Here is a 25079-nt window from a genome sequence, read left to right on the forward strand (position 1 = left end):
CTGGAGCCTGGTGTTGCCATCCGGTTTCACCAGTCCTCAGTCAAATCGTCCAACCCATGCTAGCATGGAAAGCGGACGTTAAACGATGATGATGATGATGATGATGTGTTGCCTGGTTTTAAATATAAACTACAAAAGCATGAAAGAAAGTAACAGCTATTACATTTTCAAAATTACATACCAGCTCTCATTTTATTTTATTCATGAACATTTCAAACAAACTATAAGGAAAAGGAACTGAGAATGTAAGCACCAAGACCATGACATAAAATGGTATCTGCTACCAATCAACTGAAGACAGCTAGCCAAAGCATGGCAAAACTATAATTTGAAACGCATGGCAGAACTACAATTTAGAAATTATTTTCGAGTTTCTATTATATGAATAATGTCATCTCTTAGCCACCATGAAAACTTCATATGAAAAAATAAAAATTATTATTGCCTAAGAGTGAATCTAAAGACAAAAAATGTTAAAATATTCATGTTTGCAGACAGCAACTATCGATGAAGCAGTAGGTCTTTAGAAATATATCACATTTTCTTTTTTTTCCAGAGAAATAAAAAATACACATGCTCATGTTTATCTGCTACTGAAACGTCACTACTTTACCTATCAAAATTTAAAGGCAATTTAATTTTCAATATTGAGCAAGACATTAGCTAATGTGTAGACTGATCATGAAAAGACGAAGTGTACACAAAGCCTATATAGCATACATGTATACTTAAAAAGAAAGTTAAAAAATGCAAAAAATGGTTATAATAGATTAGCTAAGATGGTGATTTGTTAGGCAAGGTTTCATTCAGTAGATTTTATTCAATGAACTGTTGGAAGGTGACACTAAAGATCAAATCAGATGCTATTTGACAATTGGAGATTAATGTTGAATATTGTGGTCTATCAATGAAATTGTGAGTGTTTTTTTTTTATTCAATACTTCAGAAATAGGAATGACCTTTTCTAAACTGAAGAATCCTGATAAAATAACTAATTTGTCTGAATAACTTTTTAACAGTGAAGTAAAATGGACATGTAAGTTAGCTGAACATAATCAATGTTCTTTCTATGTATTTCAGAATATTGCTAAAACCAGATATAATGCTTAACTATTAAATAAGGTATCATAAATACAGTATCAGACTGGTAACCTATACTAAACAGGCTGTTCTTTTGGTCACACAGCAGAGCACTTAGTTCAACAAATCGCACTTCACATTTTTTAATAAAAAAAAGAGAAAAAAAAAAAGAAAAGAAATTGACAACAATATCAAAATTTTTGAGAGAACTGGAATCCTATCCTCTTGTAGTAACAGCCAATGGATTTTCATATTTGAGAAAGCTGACGAGAACAGTGTTGCTACCCTTGACATCAGTAAGGTTTTCAACTGTGCCTGAAACCTAAATATCCTGCAAAGCTGTCCACCTATGGGTTCCATCCATGTCCTGATTCTTGTATCAGTAACTTCCTGAAAAATTGCATCATTGCAGTACTCTCTCTTTCTCTCAACAACACTATCAACTCTGGTTTGCTCCAAGGTCCAGTTTTTGCCCTCCAACTCTTCTCCCTACCAATCAATAACTTATATGTCAACACTTTCCACAATGCTCATTCCTACACATAATACCACCCTTCATTCCTCCCTGAAGGATCATCCACATTCAGCTTGGGAGGCACCTCTGCCAACCCCGCAATGAGTCCACGAACACAGACTGACCTTGAAAACCTCTTTCCAACTGGGTTGTGCTAAACTTGTCTCCTTCAACAGTATAAAGACAATCATAATACTTATCAAGGAAACATTACTACACTCTTCACGAACACAAATAGCATGCATCAAGAACCCATAAAACTGCTGAAAATGCTGGCTTTCACTATCACACAAGGTCTCTCCTGACAAGTGCACCTCTTCAATATAGCCAAAACTGCATTACAAAGACTGATTTTCTTTTTCAGAGCTAGGAAATACTTCAGACTCAAACAGCTATTAGCCCTTCACACTGGAGCACACACAGACCATATTCTCCTAAAAGAAACTTGACTGATTGGTATATAGAATGTAAAGACAGACAAAATGCTGCTAAGCAGTATGCCTGGTATACTAACACCTCTGCCAGCTCACTGCCTTAATATAATAATAATATAATAAGGCTCACTGCCTTAATAATAATAATAATAATATAATAAGGCTCACTGCCTTAATAATAATAATAATAATAATAATAATAATAATAATAATAATAATAATAATAAGGCTCACTGCCTTAATAATGATAATAATAGTAATAATAATAATAATAATGGGTAGTCAAGTAAAGAATTGACCATTAAAACAGATGCTATAAGCTAAAGTCTGATCCATGACTGAAAGTTAAGTAAAGATGATTCTAATTATAGCAATAATTACGAACTTAGCTCACACTTTACTTTACTTTAAGATTATTTATGTACTTTCTGAACCTTAAAAATATAATATGTAAACTTTGTAAGCATATGTTTAAAATATTAATTTCCTATTCATTCTCACTTTCCTTTATGCTGGAAAAACAATATTTTTGTTTACCTAGCATCAAGTACATCTCCTACAGCGAATACACACCAGAAATAGATGTTCTTCATCTCCATGAGATAGTGGCAGGACTACTCTAGATCTTGCAGAAATTGCACAGAAATGCTTAAAATCAAGAGTTTACTTAGAGTACTTTCAACAACAGATAACATGGTTAATTTGAATTGCAATGTCAACAAGGCATATATGAACATTTTATTCTCAACTTGGTTCTCTTTTATCAGAGTTGTTTGGTACTTATAAGACTCAGGGAGCCTATTTCTAAATGGAAATAAAAAAAAATAAAAATAAAAACTGAAGCTTTACAAGAATATAATTCCTATTCCCCCATGGATATATTGCATAAGCTTTCTTTTCTTCTGTCAATTAACACCCAGAAGCCAACTAAGTTTAAATGCTTATTATTAATTATGATAAATTACATACAGGATATTATGTCAAATTCAAATTAAGGATGCACTTTTAAAAGTGAAATGAATTTTGAAATATTTTCTAATTTTGTAACTTTTTTTTCTTTGCTTTTATAGATGTCTTTTAAAAGAGAAAATTAGCCAATATACATTTCAAATTAACTGCAAATTTAAATTTCATGGTTATTTCAGTCTCATGGTGATGGCTGATGAAATATTTCACAGAGATGAGAACTGGCTGGTACACAGCTTGGATGACTGCCTGGTTCAACCCAAACAAATACTAACAAATGGTGAATGCAGTGATGCACTATAATGGCACATGCCCCCATATCTGACCTGACCAGACCTGTTATTCCAGTAATGATGTTGAATATCTACTAAAAACTAGAATTGGTATTTTCTGCAAGTCACATTGCCTCAATAAACTTGACAAATCTCAACTAAGAACAGTTTCAAACATGACGTAACTCAAACAAAAAGTAGATTGGTATATAAAACTGATTTCTGAAGTTAAGAGTAATGAAATTTTGAATAGATACATCTGATTTCTGCACCAATAACATTAAATCCTTCAAAATTCCAAACTGAATACTCATCAATGATATTGTAATGAATATGAGAGGAACTTAGAAATTATACATCCTGAGAAAAATCACACCTGATACTTAAAAAGGCTTGATTAAATATGAAACCTAATATTTTTAAATGGACAGAGAAAAAGGGGAAGCGTGATTCTTGTGCTTTTCATAGGATAGATACAACTAAGAATTAACATGAAATCAAAGACATGCTGAAGATATGGCTCACAAGAATCTGCCTCTATTTACAAGAACAGCAATTACTAATTTCTTATTTTGTCTACAAACTGTAAATTTATATGGAAATGAATATGATAGTGTGATATTCAGGCCTTTCTCAAAATAAACATGAATAGAATCATTGTCAAAGTAAACTGGTTCCAACCAAGAATCAAAACCATCTTAAAGGATTGGCTTACTAGGAGCTTATTTCTTGCTCCATAGAACTTGAAAGTCAGAATAAGAAATATCAATAATACCAGTGTACCCATGCCATGAAAAATAATTTCATTAATTATAGAGAATGGATCAGGTGTCCAAAATAATGGTGGAAAACCATTAATAAATTTGTTACTTTATAATTTGTATTTAACAGTAAAATAATACTAATAATGGTGATTTGAGGGTGAGTAGGTTGCTATTCCTCGTAGGCTGAATGACTACATAGAAACCCTTTTATGGCTTGTAAACATTGTGTGTGTGTGTGTGTGTGTGTGTATTGACTGGATGTAATTTTCACTGAAATAAGTTTTGTGTAGGTGTGTGTGCGTGTGTATGTATATATAATCTTTGAGGAAAGGAAAAAAACTTGGCTTTCCTGAATTACCAAAACAAACAAGTAAATGCTTCTAGAATAAGTAAATCAAACACCACCTGCTAACTTTACTTTTGATACCCCTCACCATTACCACAGAAAAACAATCTTTGAATTTCTAAGTTTTGAACATTGTGTATTTTTTATCCACTAATAAATTTCATTTCTGAAAACTTTTGAAGAAATAATCTTATTTTGTTCACTTGTCATGAATACTATTCTTTATACATCTAAGGCAAGCTGGCAGAACCATAAGCACATTGGGCAAAATATTTAGTGGAATTTTATTCCTCTTTATGATTTGAGTTCAAATTCCTCTGAGAACAACTTTGCCTTTCATCAATTCAGAGTTGATAAAAAAAAGTACCAGTTGAGCATTGGGGTTGATGTAATTGACTTAACTACTCTTAGCTATGAATATAAAAGAAAAAATGCACCCCTCTGCTAAGCGATGCTGAGCCAGTGTAACAGAGTAGGCTCATCAAACCAGTTGGATCTCAAGCCATTCTCTGGTGGAGAAAACATGTTGAGGACTTTGCCCTGCAATGGACTGAACATGGGCAAATTTTTCAACAATGTTAACTAATTAAGTTACATTAAATGTTTTTAATGATGGTTATGAGAAATAAAAAAACTATAATAGCAAGCTGTTTTAAAGCATTTACTTATTCATTTTACTAATTTAAGAAGGTGAGGTTTTATATGTATCTTTCAGTTTTGATCAAAATACCTGCTACACCAAACATTGCAACATCTCTTGTTGTCACACTTCAAAATTACTTCTTTTGGATGTCAGTAAGCAAACACACAAGCTAACTATTACACATGGAATTGCTACAGAATTAAATTATAATTTTTTCAAAGCTTAGTAAGAGGAGTAAAGACAGCACTCAAGGCAATATTTTTACAGAGCTTCTGTGATTGGTGAGGCAAGAAGAAAAAAAACATCACAAGTTTTTCATTGTCCATATAAAAGACCCAGTCTTAATACTTGCAACAAATTTGACTTGGGTAAAGGGACAGCAAAGCCAGGTGGTACTGCTAAATTGGATGGTAAAATGAGTATACTACACAAGAACAGGTACAGTCCACATGAAAGGTTTCTGCACAATTTTCCCTCAAGCAAAATTCACTTACAAGGTTTGATTCAACCTAAAGTACTATGCAGCAAGATTTATCCTAGAATCATTTGGTTGGGTAACAAATTTTTTTAATCACATACCCATGCAAAAAAATGATGCAATTTAAGAAAATCTGAAGAATTTTAATTACTGTGCACACATGAAAATTAACTGCTATTGTATAACAATATATATCAGTTAAGTTAGTTCACAGCAGTAAATTACTTTAATCTTCTATGAATAGATACTGTAATATAAAACTTCTTAATTAGTCTCTCAGCTAGACACACAAAGCCTTTTCAGTTTGTTTAGCCTCTCAGCAAAGGAAGTATTTCAAAATTATGAAAAATAACGACATCCAAACAAGATAAATAAATCAGCATACATTAGATCTTACTTTCTGTGAAAGATTTTTTTAAAACTAAGCTATCTGGCATGTGTTTGTACATGATATCTATGAAGTAATTAAGTATTGCCATATATGGGAATCAAATGGTCAAAAATAGTAACACTGTACAAAATAAACTACCACAGTGTAAATTATCAATTTCTCCAACTATCTAGGAAAGATAATCTTTAAATGCATCAGCCTTTGCACATGTTTTCAAAACATCGTATTCGTAGTGTTAAAAGTACATGTAGCTGAAGTAGGAATAGAGCCAGATACAGATCTTGCAGGTCACTGCACTACAAGTACTACATGGCTCCCAGTGATTAATTCAATGATTTTTCACTTAATCTCTAGAGGCCCCTGGGTTGTAGCCCCCTTAAACTCACACCTGAATTTAGCACTGCGAAATAGTAAAACTTTGCAAGTGTTTGTATGTAGTGGTGTTATAGGTATAATGGAGAAAAGGGGTTTGGGATGAACTTCTTTATGTTATGCAGAGCGGGGCTGGAAATGGTAACTTTGTCAGGGATGCTACTCAAAAATAAAAAAACTCATCTCGATTGAAGAGTAGAGGATAGGAAGGAAGGAAGGAGCACTCCGTCGGTTACGACGACGAGGGTCCCAGCTGATACAATCAACGGAACAGCCTGCTCATGAAATTAACGTGCAAGTGACTGAGCAATCCACAGACACGTGTACCCCTAACGTAGTTCTCAGGGAGATTCAGCGTGACACATAGCGTAACAAGGCCGGCCCTTTGAAATACAGGTACTGCTCAGTTTTGCCAGCTGAGTGGACAGGAGCAGTGTGAAATAAAGTGTCTTGCTCAAGGACACAATGCGTCGCCGGGAATTGAACTCACGACCTTACGATCGTGAGCCAAATGCCCTAACCATTAAGCCATGTGCCTTCATGCAGAGTAGAGGATAGAAAGAATGCTGCAAAATTAGCAGAGAATTTCTTGGCAAGGAAAGTGAGGGTGTCATTATCATCCAATGTTTGTTTTCCATGTTGGCAAGAGTTGGATGGTTTGATAGGAATCAATGAGCTAGGGGACTGCACTGACCCCCAATGTTTGCTTTGATATAATTCTCATGGCTGGATGATCTTCCTAACTTAAAATGATTTTTTTTTTTTTTTGGTTTGGTTTGGAGGAAGTAGAAGGGGGTGTGGCCATGACTTTCAAAGGCCTTCCACAACTGGTAAGACAGATGACATCAACATTACATTTAACTTGTGAGGTGAGAGGGTGCTTGCAAGCTGTGCATTGTTAAGAAAATTTCTTTTATTTCTCTGATAATGGGGGTGGATAAATACCCTTGGTGGGTGGCTTCTTCAAGGTGTTGACTGTATCTTTGCTTGTACAGCTGTGAACAAACTACTTAGTGGTTGGGGGTAAGACAGTTTGTGGAATGTGGAGGCACATACCTTGCAGAGTAGTATCAGTTACCAATTTAGTGTCAGATGGGTCAAAGGTGAAATGCATTTTAAGTGCAGAGCCCTATATTTCTATTATATAGTCAACAAAAATAAAAAATAAAAAGTTATGGTGATTTTACTGGCTCATGCTTATGTTGTAAAACTTAACTTTGTCGTCACAAATGATTGACTGGATTATAAATCATTACTGCAATGTCTACATTGCAGAAACAACTTAGAATAGTTTATATCATAAATGTTTTAAAACTAATTTACATCATAACTCTCAAAACTTAAAATAGTTTATATCATAAATGCTACACATTATAATCTACATTATAAGCTCAAAATAGTTTCACCATAAATGCTAAAATTCCAAACAGCTGACATTATATAAATTATGAAAAGAAACACATATTTCATACATGGTTATCCTGTATCCTTCATAAGCAGACTGAAAAAACTGTTTGATATACACCAGGATAATACAAAACAAAAACACACAAACTTACCTCTCGAAGATCTCTTTGAAGTTTAACTAATTGTTCTTGAGACTTTATTAAATCTTTCTGAGTAGACGTTAGAGATTCTTCCAATTCTGTACATTTGTTTGTTAATTCTAAAATGTTTGTCCTAGTAGAAGTTAATTCTGAGTTCTGTTTTTCCACTGTTTCCTGAAGCTCTATCACACGGTTAACATCAGAATCTGGGTCTATTGATCCATTTGATAGCCTCTAGAATATTGGGAGACGAAAGAAAGGAAATGATAGAAACAATTATTAGTTAATAAAAATGATGGGCACATGAACAACTGAGTAAAGGCAATAGAATTGGAAAATTAAGAAATTAAAAATGAACTGAAAATTATTATTAATTATACAATGACAAAAGAAGAGAAAGAAAAATAAATAAGCATTGTGGAAAAAAACGTTAATTACAAATGTAATTAAAATAAAAGGAAAGCAGATTAGTAAGGGTCACACAAACAAGTTTACGTTGAGCCATGCTTCAATGCTTTTATATGCCCAGTAAATGATTCAAAATTCTTCTACATTCTTCTCATTCACACATTTCAGTGTCACTTTGCTTTGGGTCAATGAACTTTGGTTTAGAAAACTGCTAATTTTTCTTTTTTCTTTTTACTTTCCAATAATCGATAGATAGAAATCAGCTTAAATTTTAGCTTTGATCTTCCTTCTTTATTTTCAATTCTTCAATTGATTACATATATATATAAACTGATTATACATGTGTGTATGTGAATATATATATATATATATAAACAGATTTTGTATGTGTATGCACACACTTGAATGAACTCCAGGATGTTCCTATTCATGTCCTCTCTAAGAAATGCCAGCTTCAAAATAAAATCTAAATTAAATTATGACTACATATTTTATATATTTACACAAGCAGGTATGTGTGTTTATTCAGAGATATGAGCATATATTATTGACATAATTAATCAAGTAGCAAATGTAGAAAATAAAGTCATCTACCAGTTAAATAGAGATCAGAGACTTGCATTAAGTTAATGAAATAAGGTTACAAGCATCTTTTTTAAGGCTATACATCACAGAAATTCAAATTAGTTTTTTTTTTTCCCTCCCTTCCCCTCCTTTTTTGTGGGCAATAAAGCCAAGCATATATATCTGTATGACCTATCATTACATATATTGATACTGAACTGATATTAATGTAATCATCAAAAACTTGAAAGCAAAGGAAACTGAGTTAATATTGGTTTCAAATTTTAGCACAATGCCAGCAATTTTAGAAGGGGGGGGGGGGTTAAGTTGATTACATTGACCCCAGTGTTTAACTGGTATTTATTTTATTGACCATGAAAGGATGAAATGCAAAGTTGACCTGAGCAGAATTTGAACTCAGAATGTAAAGCCAGACAAAATGCTGCTATGCATTTGCCCAGCATGTTAATGATTCTGCCAGCTTGCTGCCTTAAACTGAGTTAATATTATAAATTCTACTCTAGAAGTAGTACAAATATATGTTTATTATGAAAGAGAAAATGATGAACGGTGAACATATCCCAGTTAAAAGTAATCAGAATTTGGCTGTGGACTAAAGAAAAACCAATCAAAGAATTTCTTTTAAGTCCTTTCACCCTTGCATTTTCAAAAGTTCATCTTAAAAAGCTGCCTTTCTCAACCCTGTGTAAGCCATAAAAAAAATGTTTAATGACTTGGGGTAGATGTGGGTATTACTCGAAGACAAATGCCAGTGGAAAAAGTACTCATATTTTACTGTAAGTATTCTAAGATTCAGATATTTAGATTATTTTCTGTAATTGAATTAGACTTTTGTGAAATCCGATATGATAATTCTAATGATTATCAGGTTAATCACACAAGCAACACATCCAGATTCGAAACAAAAATTATAATCTTATGAAAGTTATTACTATAAATGGTTAGCGAGCATATGTATTCATAACTTGGTAGGATTGAGTTAATATATAATGGCATTTTTGCAAATTTGAGTAAAACAATTAAGTTTCATACATATTTATACAACTGAATCTAACTGTGGCAAGAAAACTCTATATATGCAAGTAAACCAACCATATTATGAATAAATAATAGGCCAAAGAAAGAGGGGAAAAAAATCCTGACGTATACTGCATATGGACTATTAAATTAAGATTGGTAAAAGTACTTAAATATAGCTTTTATGTCTAAACATGTTTACATATATCTAACTAAATTTAATATACATGCATTATTTCAGGCCTCCTGGAATATATATCAGTAACATTTTACCAATTTTTCACCATCATCTATTCTACATAAAATATCTATATTTGGCCACTCAAAGTCTTAAAACAGTGATGTGGCAGCTACAGTACTGCTGCTAACATTACAACAATGAATAAACTTGGTAAATTATGGATGATCAGGTTTAATTTTAGGGTAAACTTTTAGATCAGAAACACTTACACAGTAAATTTATATTTAACGGACAAATGTCTTCTAATAGAGCCTTAGGTTTGCCCAAGTCTTGTGAGACAAGCTCATTCGACAGCCTGCCTCTCTTCTCAGAATTTAGCCAGGGCATCCCCCCACCTTCACCCTACTTGCAGTTTAAAATTCCAATTCTTTTATTCTTTAAATGTTAACTATCAGTTTCTTAACTACTTATAACAACAATTCATTCACATTTTACCACGATCTAAGTCAGTTGGCACCAGCATATGGCAGGTTTAAGAAACCCTGATGGCCAATTACTGTTTACATTGCTTTGTCTATAGCCAATTAGTTGGTGCAACATTCAGTTTGTTGTTACCCAGGGTTTCCACTCTCGATAACGAGAGTATTGTGATATAAATAATGACATTTTAGACAAAGTATACTTTACTAACATATGGCAGCCCCTGCAATAGATGCATGCACATGCTTGTGTATATAGGTGTATATATAGCAGCAGTTGTGTGTGTGTATGTGTATACCATCATTATCATTGTCTTAAGGGCCACTTCTCCATGCTTGCATAGGTTACAGAGAATTCATTAAGGCAGATTTTCCATGGCCAAACGGTCTTCATGTTTTCAACCCTTGCTTGTTCCCAAGTAAAGCAATATTTCCCCAAGACTGAACGTGTTTTCATGGAAAGTAGGAAGCTAACAACATAACTTATACAATGGTGCCACAGTGTACAACTAGCATGCAATGTTAGTCAAAGTGATACCCATATATATATATATATATATAAATATATATATATATATATATATATATATATATATATATATAAACAGGCTTCTTTCAGTTTCTGTCAACAAAATCCAATCACAAAGATTTGCTCAGCCTGGGGCTTACAGTAACAGACACTTGCTGAAGCTGGCAAGCGGCAGGACTGAACCCAGAACCATGTGGTTGGGAAGCATAACCATATATGTATCTAAGGACAGAATAGCTTGCATGAAGTGTTGCAAAATAGAATAGTAGTATTTAAGAAAGCCATTACAATTTGAAAACTAAGAGCAAAACTCAAAATGGAATGAAAAAGCTATGTAAGAAGAATGGTTTACACTTTAATCTATATTGCAATATTTTCGCACAGTTCAGAAGCAATGAAACAGCTATTTTACAAATCTTAACATGGTGCAACATGTACATAGGCTGATTAGGGCCTCTTCTGCTTGATGTTAGCATTTGAAAAATAACTACTTCACTGTTCCTGATCTGTGCAAGATTGAAAGGAGCTTAGCTGTCATTCCCTTTTCATAAAGGATTTTCACACCTTTATCTCCAACTTGCATTGTTATGGCTTTCTTAATATAACTTTCTCTCTCCCTGTGTGTGTGTGTGTGTGTGTGTGTGTGTGCGTGCGTGTGCGCGCACTGACATACCTTTGTCTACTGTAATTATATAAACTTATTTGGTTTCATTCACCTACTCATTTATGAAAGGAAACACCATATATCTTTCTCCTAATAATTTCTTTAGGTTTCTTGTTCTGGGATTTGCTGTTTCCATCTAAATTGCTTCATGAGTTCTGGCGATCAATGTCAAACTGGATGTAATTTGGAGGATTTTACTAAGAGTCACAGCAAAGAAACCACTTCCAATCACTAACAATAAATTTTATATTGGAAAGCTACAGTTCTCTGAAGAAATGTTGAAGAGTCAAGTGTCTACAGCACCTTGGTTAATGTTGGTGAATGTCCTGCTCATTTGTATAATTGTATTCCTGTTATTTTACTAATTTTCCTTTTGATATCAAATCCAGTAACAGTCTATCAGATGACACAGCACTGATAGATTAATTCGTTTTTTTTTTTCTCTCAAAATATGGCACTAACAACTTTTTGATATGATGGTAACTAAAATCTATTACATGAGGTCAATTAAGACAGACCAAGAGTTATAATGAGACAATGAGATTGATTTGGTGCAGCTGTTTAGATGCTGGCAGTCTGACATGGCTGACTGATTATAGAACCTGTTTTGGTGACAGTACTGGAGCCAAACACATGCATTCAAACATGCAAAAATATACGTACACAGGGAAGGAGGATGAGACACAAGAGAAAAATTAAAATGCCTGATGTCAAGTAAGTCAGCATCGAATCAGTGATGCCAAATCATCTCATATACCCTTATAATAAATGGATGTTTAGGTGAATTGCAAACTTTAACATGAATATCTTCACTAGAATCTAACAACTGATCAATCAAACCACTGCTCTCCCACTGATGAGTTAAGGCTTTCCCTTATCTCTCCACAACTCTTGGCTTAGGTTGTCTGATCTCCCAAAATTTTGTGAAAGTTCTAGTTTTTCTTGGGTATTTTACAGATGTTGATACATAGACTTGCTTTACTCTTTTACTTGTTTCAGTCATTTGACTGCGGCCATGCTGGAGCACCGCCTTCAGTCGAGCAAATCGATCCCAGGACTTATTCTTTGTAAGCCTAGTACTTATTCTATCGGTCTCTTTTGCCAAAACCGCTAGGTTATGGGGACCTAAACACAGACACACAAACACACATATATACATATATATATATATATATATATATATGATGATTGGAGCCTGGTGCAGCTGCTGGCTCTCATGACCTCAGTCCAACTGCCCAACCCATGCCAGCATGGAAAACGGACGTTAAATAATGATGATGATGATTTACTATCTATGTCATGACAGTAGAACACCTGGAAGCTGTCGACACCTGACACACAATTGTCTGCAGCATAATTATGAGAAATAAAAGAAACTTTCCTACAGAATTTCAGAAGTAGAAAATCTAAATCATATATTGGAAGTGTACAATTAAAGGAAAAACACTTGACACCACATTCCCAGCCAAATTACAAATAACCTTTTAGTCTACATGACCAACATGTAGGAAGTAGTGGTAGACCCAATGTAAATAAATATATGGTATATTATGAGGAGTAGGTCAGCTGGAGAAACTTCTCTGATACTATTCTACTGGGACAGCGGAAATAAAGTGGGGTGGAGGAGGTACATTTTGTGGCATATAACTAATTTACATATAGTTAATGCCTATATTATTTTCCCTAAATCAATAGAATAGCCAGAATGTTATGATCAATATTTTGGAAATAACATTATCAATCGTGTAGTTTGATTGAAAAAGAAAAAAAGGGGAAGAAAAAAATAATAGAAAGCAGAAAGACAGCATCTAAAGTTCATCCCCTCCCTGATATTTTTTTTAAACTTATTCAGTTTGAACAAACCAATTTGAATAGAAGATAAAGAAAATTTAATGGAATGTTCTCTACAAAATATATACACACACACACACATATATATACATACATATATACATATACATACATACATACATATATATATATATATATATATTGATGGGCTCATTGAAATGTCTATTATGTGTAGTGTGACATAATGTAAGGTACACTTTGTATGAGCAGGAGTTTTACAGCTTTTCATGATAGGAATTTTAATAAGTTGATTACATCAGTACTTTTTATATTTTTTCTTCCTAAACTCATCTATGTAAACATTACAATTTGAGCAGGGAAAACATTCAATGAGATGTGAACTTTTGTGAGCTAGAGATTACATACTTTGATTCCCATCACTATTTTCATCCAAACCAGTAGCATTATTAAAATTATTAAAATTATTATTATCATTATTATTATTATTACTATTTTCCCCAATAAACACATTTATAAATCTGTGCTGTATTCATATGAATTTACTGATTTGCTTCAGGTAATTTTCATTCTAATTTTAGTAATTGTCATTAAATTGATATTAATTTAGCAATTTAAAAATTTATTGGTTGAATTTCTGTAAATTATTACACCATTTCAATCAATGTTGCATTTTTCTTTTTTCTGGTACCAGTTGTAATTACATAGGGAAAGTAATGCAATGCCTTTACTTTCAATTTCTCTCTCTCTCTCTCGAAATATGCATTTACCTGTGCTTAAGAGTACAGGTATATGAATTTCAATCTGCCTTCACTAGTATATCTATGTTCATGAGTGATTTAAAAACTAAATATTGTGGTACACATTCGATTTATTTGTAATTAGCATTGTTACAAAATCAATATTTTTCTTTTACTGGCTTCAGTTTTTCATCAGCAACCATGTTGGGGCACCTTTATCAGTGGCCTTAATTCTTTAATTCAATTACATCGCCCCCCCCCCCACATTCTTTGTCTAGTACTTATTCTATCAGTACCTATTTACTGAATGGCTAAGTTACTCCTAGCGCAAATGAACAGAACTTGTACAGAATATCAAAATATATTTTCATTTTAATACATCAATTTATCGACAAGCCCTTATTTTCTCTGTGTGTGTGTATGTATAAAGATATAGATAGATAAGCAGATTTGATACAATTCCCATCTCTCCAAACTTCTCTCATTCACCATTGGTCACCCCAAAGCTTTCATAGAAAACATTTCTCAAGGTTGCCATGCAGTGCAATAAAACAGAAACTGACATAGTTGCAAACACAGCCAGAACATTTCCACCCACCACCTAAATCAGATATTTTGTACATGCATGCATATGTGCACATGTGCATGCATATGTGCTCATGTGCATGCATATGCATTGTTAACAGAAGGATGATAAGATCGGTTTCATTTCATTGCTCTTTAAAATGATCCTCCCATCCCACCTGCTTTACCTGCAATTATCTAATAAACTGATTAACAAATTTTTTAATGAATGCTTTGTGTCATGATATACCTTATATCTTATCATCTGTTTCAGTCACTGGACTGCTGCCATGCTGGGCCACTGCCTCGAAGGGCTTAGTTGAATAAATTGTTCCCTAGTGTCTATTTTCAAGTCAAGCATTTATTCTATCAGAATATTTTGCTGAACTGCTAGGTTACAGAGACATAAACAAATCATCACAACTTGCTACGGGGTGGGGCAGGATGGGAGAAACAAACACAAAGACACACACACGTATACAGGAAACTATATGGTAGTCCAAAATATTTCGGTTGACTGAAAGTTACCATTCTTTAAGTGAATACACCTATAATATATTCTTTTGATTCTTTTCAACAGAACCCAACACTAGTAATGTATATTTTTTTATTTTATTTTATTTCTCAATCTTATGTTTTATCCAATTTTATAAGCCAGTATGTGCAAAAACATTACGGTTTACAAATTTGTCTCCTGTGGCAAATATATAGGTGCAGAGAATGCCTGTTAAATGTAAACACAGACATACAAACACATACATACATATATATATATATATATACATATATACGATGGGCTTCTTTTAGTTTCCGTCTACCAAATCCACTCACAAGGCTTCGGTCGGCCCGAGGCTATAGTAGAAGACACTTGCCTAAAGTACCACGCAGTGGGAATGAACCCGGAACCATGTGGTTGGTAAGCAAGCGACTTACCACACAGCCACTCCTGCGCCTATAATATGAAGATATATTAATATCTACTTATGATATGACATAAACAAAACTCACAAATTTCCAGTTTCAATTTTTCCAATTAGAAAAACTCATAGGAACTCCTGAGTTAGTAAGGAAATAACCATGTCATTAAGCTGTTTCAATATTTCAACAGTTCAGCAGCAAATGCAATATCTAATTAAAATATCTTTTTAGTAAGAAGTCATTATGAATCATGACATCTTAATGAGATACATATCTGTATAAGTTCAAATTTGATTAGGCTGTAGAAAATTAATCTATCAAATAGCAAACTTCCGTTTTCACTAATGTTATGAGGAATTTTCATTAAGCCTAATGGGATCTTCACTAACTGACAGAAGAATTTAAAGGTTTCTGCAAGTAATTTTCTTCATTAGATAAGTATCGTGTACATTTTTAGCAACCTGGTTTCGTAACATACACACCTAGTAAAATCTGAAATTATACACCTTCAAGTAAAATTTTCTCATATTTTTAGCAAGCAAATGAGAAGGGACATGGCTCAGTGGTTAGGGTGTACAGTCATGATCACCAGATTATGAGTTCAATTCCCAGACCTGGTGGCAAAACACTTCATTTCACATTGCTGTGACGTGTTAAAGAATAGACAGAACATTTCCTCTGCATGTCGGAAAAGGCGATAGAAAGAGGGTGAGGTAGGATGTGCACTCTGACCTCGTAAAACCCTTCTCAGTAACAATTGCCTAAACAGACCCATGGGTTGGAAGATTGTTGCCTGAGTGGTGCAAAGACATCAAATGTAATAGGGTGTCACCAACAGATGGTGGATGCAGCCATGGGCTGTTACAGTGCAGGCACCCATACTATGACTACTATTTAGCAAGCAAGTGCACATACATAAATACATACTATACATGATGTATGGATTATATGTATGTGTAGAAGTATGCATAGGAGTGTGTGTGTGTGTGCATATACATGTGTATACACACACACACACACACACACACACACACACACACACACACACACAAATATACTGGAGCGAGATGATTGGGAACAGCCACTTGGATGCTGACAATTTGGCATGGCTGAAAGGACATTCAACCTATTTTGGTGACCATACATTTTGGCACTGGAGTCAAATATACGCTCACACGTGCATGTGTGCAGAAATATACAGAGAAAGAGAACAGAACAAGACAAACATTAAAATGTCTGATGTCAAATAAGTCATCATTGAACCAATATTGCCAAATAAGCAATGCCAAAATGTCTCATACCTTAAATGTAGAGAGTGTGTGCGTGTGTGTGATCCTTTCACTGTACTTCACCTGACTAGTGTCAATGGCATGGAAAAGGCACTCAGTACACACTGTGAAGTGGTTGATGTGGGGAAGGGCATCCACTCATAGAAACCATGCCAAAACTGGCATTGGAGTTCAAGACAGCCCTGCAGCTTGTTGGACCCTGTTAAACTGTCCAACTCATGCCAACATGGAAAATAGTTGTTAAATAATAATGATCATGATGAATGAAGTACAATACTGTATGATAGTGAATGCTCTCTCTCTCTCCAATCTGCCTTTTTGTTATTCAAAAGGGATCTCACAATTGAGATAGCCAGGCCTGTCCAAAAGACAATTGGTGAATAATCTAACTTCAACTCAGGAATTGAAACTGGCTTTCTTTCTCAGTTGACTATCAACCTACCACTTCACATACAGTGGCACACATTACGTATATTGAATACCAGTTAATATTCTTTCTGATGGTAGAGGTAAAAGAAATAAGAACCACTTCATCATATTGTTGCTTTTAGAACAGACAGACTTCATAGTTAAAAAAAAAAGACTAAAACAAAACAAAAAGTTAACCAAAATAATACTAAGTAAAACAAATAGAGACAGAGTTTTCTCAAGAATGAAATTAAAAAAACAGAAAACTTACAATGAAATAGACTCAAGTATTGATTACATTTACTTTCTTTTTATAATACCATGACTGGTTTCAGCCGTTTACTTCAATTACTGCGAGTAGTCTGCTGAAAATTGATGTCCAAATATCTGGACAACACCGCATGAAACCATGGTATGAGAATAACAGCAGATACTACGCACACAACACTATGAATGAATGAGTATTAAATACACACACACACACACACAGATACACTATAGCTGGAGAAAAAGTTGGCTATGAGCAAGGTACCCAAATAACTTCTTTCAAGCTGATGAAGTACTGATTACTTTGATGAGTTGCAAGAAAAAAACCTCAGGTGCCACAGTCAGTAATCACCATTTCTTTTATTCATCTTTTTCTTTAATTTGTCAGTTTTGATAAATTGTAAGTATTTTCCACTCAAATATTCCACACACTGGTATTGAGATCCTCGTTCAAGTTAGGTCTTTTTAGCAGGACAGAAAGGGTTTCTAATGGTCAAAACTTGCCTATACATACAAATATACACATCTCCAGACACCCAGGCTACTATTAATCGACTTGAATCCCTCATCAATTAACATTCTTAACAAAACCATCAGAATCATCAATTTAGTATCATCTTTCCCAAGTGGAGACGCGTTAAGTACACCTACAATTTAGTATTCTTCCCTGGGCTTCAATCATGTGGTACAAAGTTTTTAGGTTTGAAGCAGAGTTCCCTAAATCTTCCCCATCTAATTCCACTACAAGTAACTTACATTTTTTTTCTTCAGTAAATGTTAAATCTATTCCTCTCAAATAAACACTGCAATTATCAGCGCTCAGGTAAACTAAGCATATCAACTTAATTAATATTACAGGCTGTGTGGATTGAACTTCTTTCCCTCTAATCTACAGGAAATGGATATGCATTCCAGATCTGGCAATTAGTTACATATGCTGCTTAAAGTGTGTGCATACTCATATGTGAAAACACCCAGAACACTCCACCCTCATGCATGTGTGTGTTTATGTGCATGTATGCAAGCATATATGTGTATTTGTGTGCATATACCTGTATATGAGTGTGTGCATGTGTATATACATGCATATGTATGTATGTGTGCACACGAACATATGTATGTCTGCATACACACACACTGAAAGTATGTTACTATTTATCTGCATGGAAATCAATGTAAGTTTCTTGAAGCAAGCACCAGGTATTGTTAGAGCTTGCACACATCTGACTTATCTGGGTAACTTTTAACTCCTATGAATTTTAAATAAACTATTATCGATTAATAGAAATGAGAGAGAGACCTTCCTGTCTGATCAATTAAGAAATTTTTTTCAATTCAATTCCGACAACTAGCCGCAAATCAATTTACAAATCGCTTTAATCATTCATAGATGTATCGATGAATGTCATCATTATTTTATACAGAGTTAAACAGATGATAATTTTTCCACTTTGTTTTCGTTTCTTTAATTAAATATTGAACACAAGAGTTCAACAACGGAAACTTAATGAGACGAAAGATAACTGTTTGATTCTGCAAAACATTTTAAGTGACCATGTATTTATTGAATAAACAATTACAACAGCAACAATTATCCGAAATAGAAGGGGAAGTTTCTGAAGAAAATATTTTGATATTGGCTGCTGTGCATTTGTGCTGTTTTCACAAATAAAAGCAGTCTCTATTTTAATTTGATCAAATGAATTAATTATATTAATCTCTTCCAGGTTTTCACCAAGGAAACTCTGTGTTGTGCTAGCATACATTGTTCTATGCAGGCATAGCTATGTGATTAAGAAGATCACTTTGCAACCACATGGTTTCAGGTTCAGTCCTGCTGCATGGCACCTTGGGCATGTATCTTCCATTGCTTCACACGAACCAATGATTTGCAAATAAATTTGGTGTATGGAAGCTTTCTGGAGGCTCACTGTGTGCTTGAGTGTATGTGCGCATGAGAAAGTGATTCTGATATATATATATGTATACATGTAGTTGAGCAGTGTGTGTGTGTGTGTGTGTATGTGTGTGTGTGTGTGTGTGTGTGCACATGTGTGCATATACTCCACCACCACTTGACAGCCAGTATTGACTTGTTTACAGCTTTCTAACTTAGTGGTTCAGCCTAAGAGAACAATAAAGTACCAGACTTTAAAAGAAAAATATGTACAGGAGTTGATTTGTTTGACTAAATCCTTCAACATGGTGCCCCAGCATGGCCACAGTCTAATGACTGAAACAAAGAAAAAATGGAAAATAAAAGATAGCCAATCCACATGATCTAGTAAAATCCTCATTTTGATAAGCTGCAAATTATCCCTATCATTATTTTATCATCATTGTTAGTGAATCAATCCCTGGCTACTTTATATCAACAAAGTTATTTTTATAGCAATTAAAGCCATGAGCAATAGCCTGCACTCAATTCTTAATTTACTTTGGGAGGTAGAAAACAATAACAGAAAAGGCTAAATATCTCAAGGAAACCTCTGGAGAATAAACAGACTTGGCTGCCTGGGTTGGTACAGCCAATCTAATAAATTAAAACAATGAGAATCAAGTAAAAACTATTAATTGCAAAAATGAGCCTAAGTATATTGTTAAACATTATCTTTCAACTTCACTGTCTCATCAAAACAGACCATTATGCTGAAAACTTCCAGCATTGGATATTTCAAAGCACCAGTTTGTGTTTATTTTTCTCGCATGAAATACATTTACTGCTTCATCTCAGGGTAATGAGTATAATAACATGCGTGAGCACTCCTTGCATTGCAAGGATGAATTACAACTTGAAACAAACTAGTTAGACATGAGAAATACTTCCAGTAAATGCTGAGGGTATAAATTCTTTGTAAACTAAGATAGCTTCAGACAGAGGGATCAAAAATAAAGCAGTATCACAGATTAACATGGTTGTTTAATTTATCTTTAACTCTTTACTTGTTTTAGTCATTGGACTACAGTCATGCTGGGGCACCACCTTAAAGTTTTTAGTTGAACTAAGTGACCCCAGTACTTTTTAAACCTATTTATTCTATCAGTCCTCTTTTGCCAAACCACTAGGTTATGGGGATATAAGCAAACCAACACCAGTTGTCAACTGGTGGTGGAGGGAGGACAAACAGAAACAGGCTTCCACATAGTTTCTGTTTATGAAATTCATTTAAGGTATCGGCTGGCTTGAGACTATAAAGGCAAACACCTGGAATCACATAATTCAAATTGATGTTCTTAACCACACAGCAGAGAGAGAGAGACAAAGAGAGATATGTAATTTTGGAAAATAAAGTGAGAAATGAGTGGAGAATAGGTCACTATAGCTGTGATAGATTTTCAGACAGAAGAGAAAAATTGGGAACCAGATAGTAAAACAGCTTCAATAGGAAAATAATTGCATATACAAGTAACAGCTTAGCAAGGAACTCAAAAATATTGCATATGAATGTTTTTTATATATATATATATATATATATATATATATATATATATCTCAATTAGGCAAATAGTAGGTGAACTAATTTTTCTAACAGAAGTAGCAGTCTGCTAAGCCATCTGTTGGCTTGTCATTCAAAAAGTTAATAGTTTGTATCCAATCAGTGGTACCAAGTTACATTGCACATGTGGTGTACCTAGCCTTAATTACATAACATCTGTAATAGGTGTAGATCTTTGTTTTAGGCAATAGGAATCCTGCATAATTTACCAATACTTCAGTAGCTTGCAATACTGAGTTAAATTTACTGTTGAACAAAAAAAAAATTCTACAAAAATCTAGTAAGCCAACTCAAAGCTAAAGATATCTCTTGGCAGTTTAACATTGTGAAAGCCAGAAATAAACTCTTGCAAACTTTTCCTAGCATGTAAGATGCTTCTTGAAAGTAAGCAACATGCACAACCATTAAATTCAAAGACTCAGCACTTATCAGGTTCAAATCATTGACCTAACAATACCTGATGATACTGGATATTCTATTGTTGTTTTCTACTGTTAATTCCTAATGGTAAAATTATATGAAATTATGGGAGCTCTGTTATGGAAGTTGTTCTTCTATGTGGTATTCTTACCCGTAGCTGAACAGTTTGCTGCTTATAATAAATGGTGGATAAAAGGACTTCATTAGTTGACAATTCCTGAAGTGTGAAATACATTTATAACTGGAAACTGACTCCTTGAAATTAGACAAATTATCACATTTCAGAAGTTGTTATAATCAATTATGCCATTAATAAGGATCATCTCTCTTGGGTTAAAAGTTAATTCTGTAGAAGCCATCAATAAATTTATTGGCCAGTTTGAAAGATATATTAGATTTATGAAGCCAGATGAGAACAGTAAATTGGATTTATTTTGATTAAGTCCAGAAGATAAAACACCTGGTTACTACAAGTAAAATAGAGTAACTTCAGATTACAAAAGAGGAAGCTGATGATGGTACTCTATACAATTCAAGAGCAAAAATATTGTGGCAGCAAAGTACCTAAAAACCTTTTTGTACAGTTAAAGAACAAGACTATTTAATATCTTAGTCAGTTCTCTTAGACAAATATCAAAATATTTGCAAATTTCTAAAATTTGGCAAGAAAAAATGAGACACTTTTTGCTGAGGAAACTGATCAAAAAGCAATTTTCCACAGATGTTGCCTTGTCTCATAAAGCTAGGAAAACCTTTATGCTGCAGGATGCTGCTTCTACAGTCCAAATGGTCAGGTTCACTATTGTGAACGGACATAGTTGAGATATCAACTTCGATTCGGGTTGAAACTTGTTTTTGGAATGAATCAAAAGTCTTACATAGCTCCAGAGACTATCCTGCTGTTGATAGACAATGTTTAAGATAACATGATATTTTTCAAAGATATGTTGTACACCAGTCGGACTTATAATATCATCCCAGCCAACACCCAATTTGTTTTGGGTTTTGTAAATGAACGTAGTCAATAGATGCTGCTTACTGATAGCAGTAGTGAAATATTTTTGATTCTCAAAGATATTTTGAAAATGCTTGGTATTAAATCCTACTCCTGATGGGAATCAGCTTAACATAATTGGAAATAAATAACAGCCGCCTACGCAATTCCAGTCACTTCAGAGAGGAATTCAAAAGTAAACTCCCACCTTTAACTGTGTCCAATGCATGAAATTATTTGAAATTTAATATCCTATTTGACAAACCTTCAAAATCCTCAATATCCATTGGTTTAAGCTTAGAAACTTCAGTGGAAGCAATACTGATATGCTGTTCCACTCGGAATTTGCTCTTTTGAAGATTATGAATTCATTAAAGTTGGGATTAATAAACTACTGGCTGAGATAATATATATAACTTCAAAGTTGTCATTGCATTCTCTAGTTGTTGTGGTCAATAAAAGTGGTGATAAACAGTGTTTAGTTGTTAACTATGCATCTACAGTTAATAGAGATACACAGATACATTTATCTCCCTATTCATTCACAATGTTTCGAGCTTACTTCACAAAAATTGCCATTTCAGTATTGTTGACATTCATGCCTGCCTCCATGGGAACAACATTTTACATCCTTTGATACAAATAACGAATTGTATCAATTTATGTGATTGCTTTCTGAAGTGACAAATAGAATGAAGTGGTGGATTTTCAGTAGAGAAATGAGGCAAATTGTTAAGGACTCGAAATGAATAGCTCATCACTTTGATCCTGTGTAATATATACAAGGAATAAAAGGATCCATGAGGAAATTTGCAACCTTTTTCAAATGCACCTGAGAAGTAGTGTTCTCACTCATCTCTCAAAATGTAAATAATTATTTTTAGGCAATATTTTAGAAAAAGCAAGATGCTACTAGACCCTGGTAGACTCCAGTCACTATGTTACCTATGCCTGAGAATTCCAAAGAACTTAGGCATTTTGTTGGCTTAATTATATACTATTCAAAATTGATCAGAGTTTTGTTGAGATTGTAGCATCCTTGTCTGAAGTTAAATAATGTCAACATTTTCCACTGTCAGCTGAATGTTATTAAAGCAATAAAAAAAACTCACAGCAGGTTCATTATCTGTTTCAATACTTGATTCATTACCTGCCTATATCCTCAACGGTTTCTGTCCTACTATAAAATGGGGTGCCAATTTGCTTTTATTGACAAGGATTTTATGATATAGGAAAGAAAATGGTCAGTGTGATGTTAAAAGCCATTAACACAGATAATTCAGTTGAAAAATATAACATTACTTATTAACACAAAAATTCAAACTTGCTATAAGTCAATAGCTTTCCTATTCGAAAGCTGATCTAAATCTGCTATTAAAAATACTAAGCTATATATCACTGGAGATTACAGCCCTCAAAGATCTCAAGAATTACAATATGAAGTGGGAAGACAGAATCTAACTGATGCCTCAAGTAGAATTCCAGCAGGTACTATCTAGAAATACTGAAAAAGGCAAATATGAATGCCATAATCCTGAAACACTAGTAACACATGATGAGCATTGATGATTAAGCCAATTCTACTAACTGCATAAACTGGCACATCCCCCCCCCCCCCAAAAAAAATGTTCACTTTTAATGTAGATCAGTGGTTCTCAACCATTTTTTAATTATGAACCTTTCTTTGATTCCTCTTTTAGTCAGATGGACCCTCAAAAGCCATTTAATGTTTAAAAAAATCCTATTATATTTTTATAATCATTAAGAATTGTATAAAACATTAAAAAAAATATTTTGTGCATTGTAGAAGTATAACCAGTTTATTGGACATAGATTTTTACAACAAAATCTTATGTGAACCTGTAAGGGTCATATTGACCCTGGATGAGAACTACTGATGTAGATGATACCACCCTTCAGTGCTCCCTAAGCTTCCATTTCCAATCAACCTAAACATCTCTTACCAAATCTACACTGACTCCCAAGAATAGAGGCTTTACAAACATCTTCATATAAGGTCATGTCAACCTGGTTTCTTTCAACAGCATGAAGACATTGCATGTATCAAGAAGGTATCATACCCCCATATCCCCATTAGAGACAAAACAACTCACAAGTTTATGATCACTTCAAATGCTAGCCCAAAATATCACTGAAGATCTCTCCTAGCCAAAGCTGCATCACAAAAGCTAGCTTTCCCCTTCACAGACAGAAGATGCTTCATACCCCCTTATCATCAACAACTAGCTCTCTGCATCTACATGGTGGTGGTGGTGGTGGTGCTGTGCTGCTACATGCATGCACACACACACACACCGTAGGCCACATCAAAAGAAAAGCCAATGATTAACATGAAGCTATTTTCCAACCTTTTGCGCCACAAATGTGTCTCCTGCTCTGCTTATTTCTCCTTTTCTACTACAGCAGTGGTCCCTGCTACTTGGAGCTAGCTGGTCTTGTGCCACTCTCACTCAAACACTCCTAACGCACTAATGTCTTTGTT

At 34.0% G+C, this 25079-nt stretch overlaps 1 protein-coding gene across 26 annotated transcripts in view; it reads right to left on the minus strand.

The window, feature by feature from the left end:
- Nucleotides 1-25079, minus strand: part of LOC106869751 (liprin-alpha-1) — a 323446-nt gene that overhangs the window by 114122 nt on the left and 184245 nt on the right. For all 26 annotated transcript variants that reach the window (XR_016242521.1, XR_016242520.1, XR_016242519.1 and 23 more), the window contains one exon: nucleotides 7820-8041. Coding sequence is in view for 22 of the 26 variants with exons in the window: in XM_089354797.1 (XP_089210923.1) it covers nucleotides 7820-8041 (222 nt within the window). In the remaining 4 variants the exon portion in view is untranslated. The remainder of the gene's footprint in view (nucleotides 1-7819; nucleotides 8042-25079) is intronic.

The sequence above is a fragment of the Octopus bimaculoides genome, chromosome 7 (assembly GCF_046866305.1).
Source record: "Octopus bimaculoides isolate indiv1 chromosome 7, ASM4686630v1, whole genome shotgun sequence".
NCBI classification, from domain to species: Eukaryota; Metazoa; Mollusca; class Cephalopoda; order Octopoda; family Octopodidae; genus Octopus; species Octopus bimaculoides.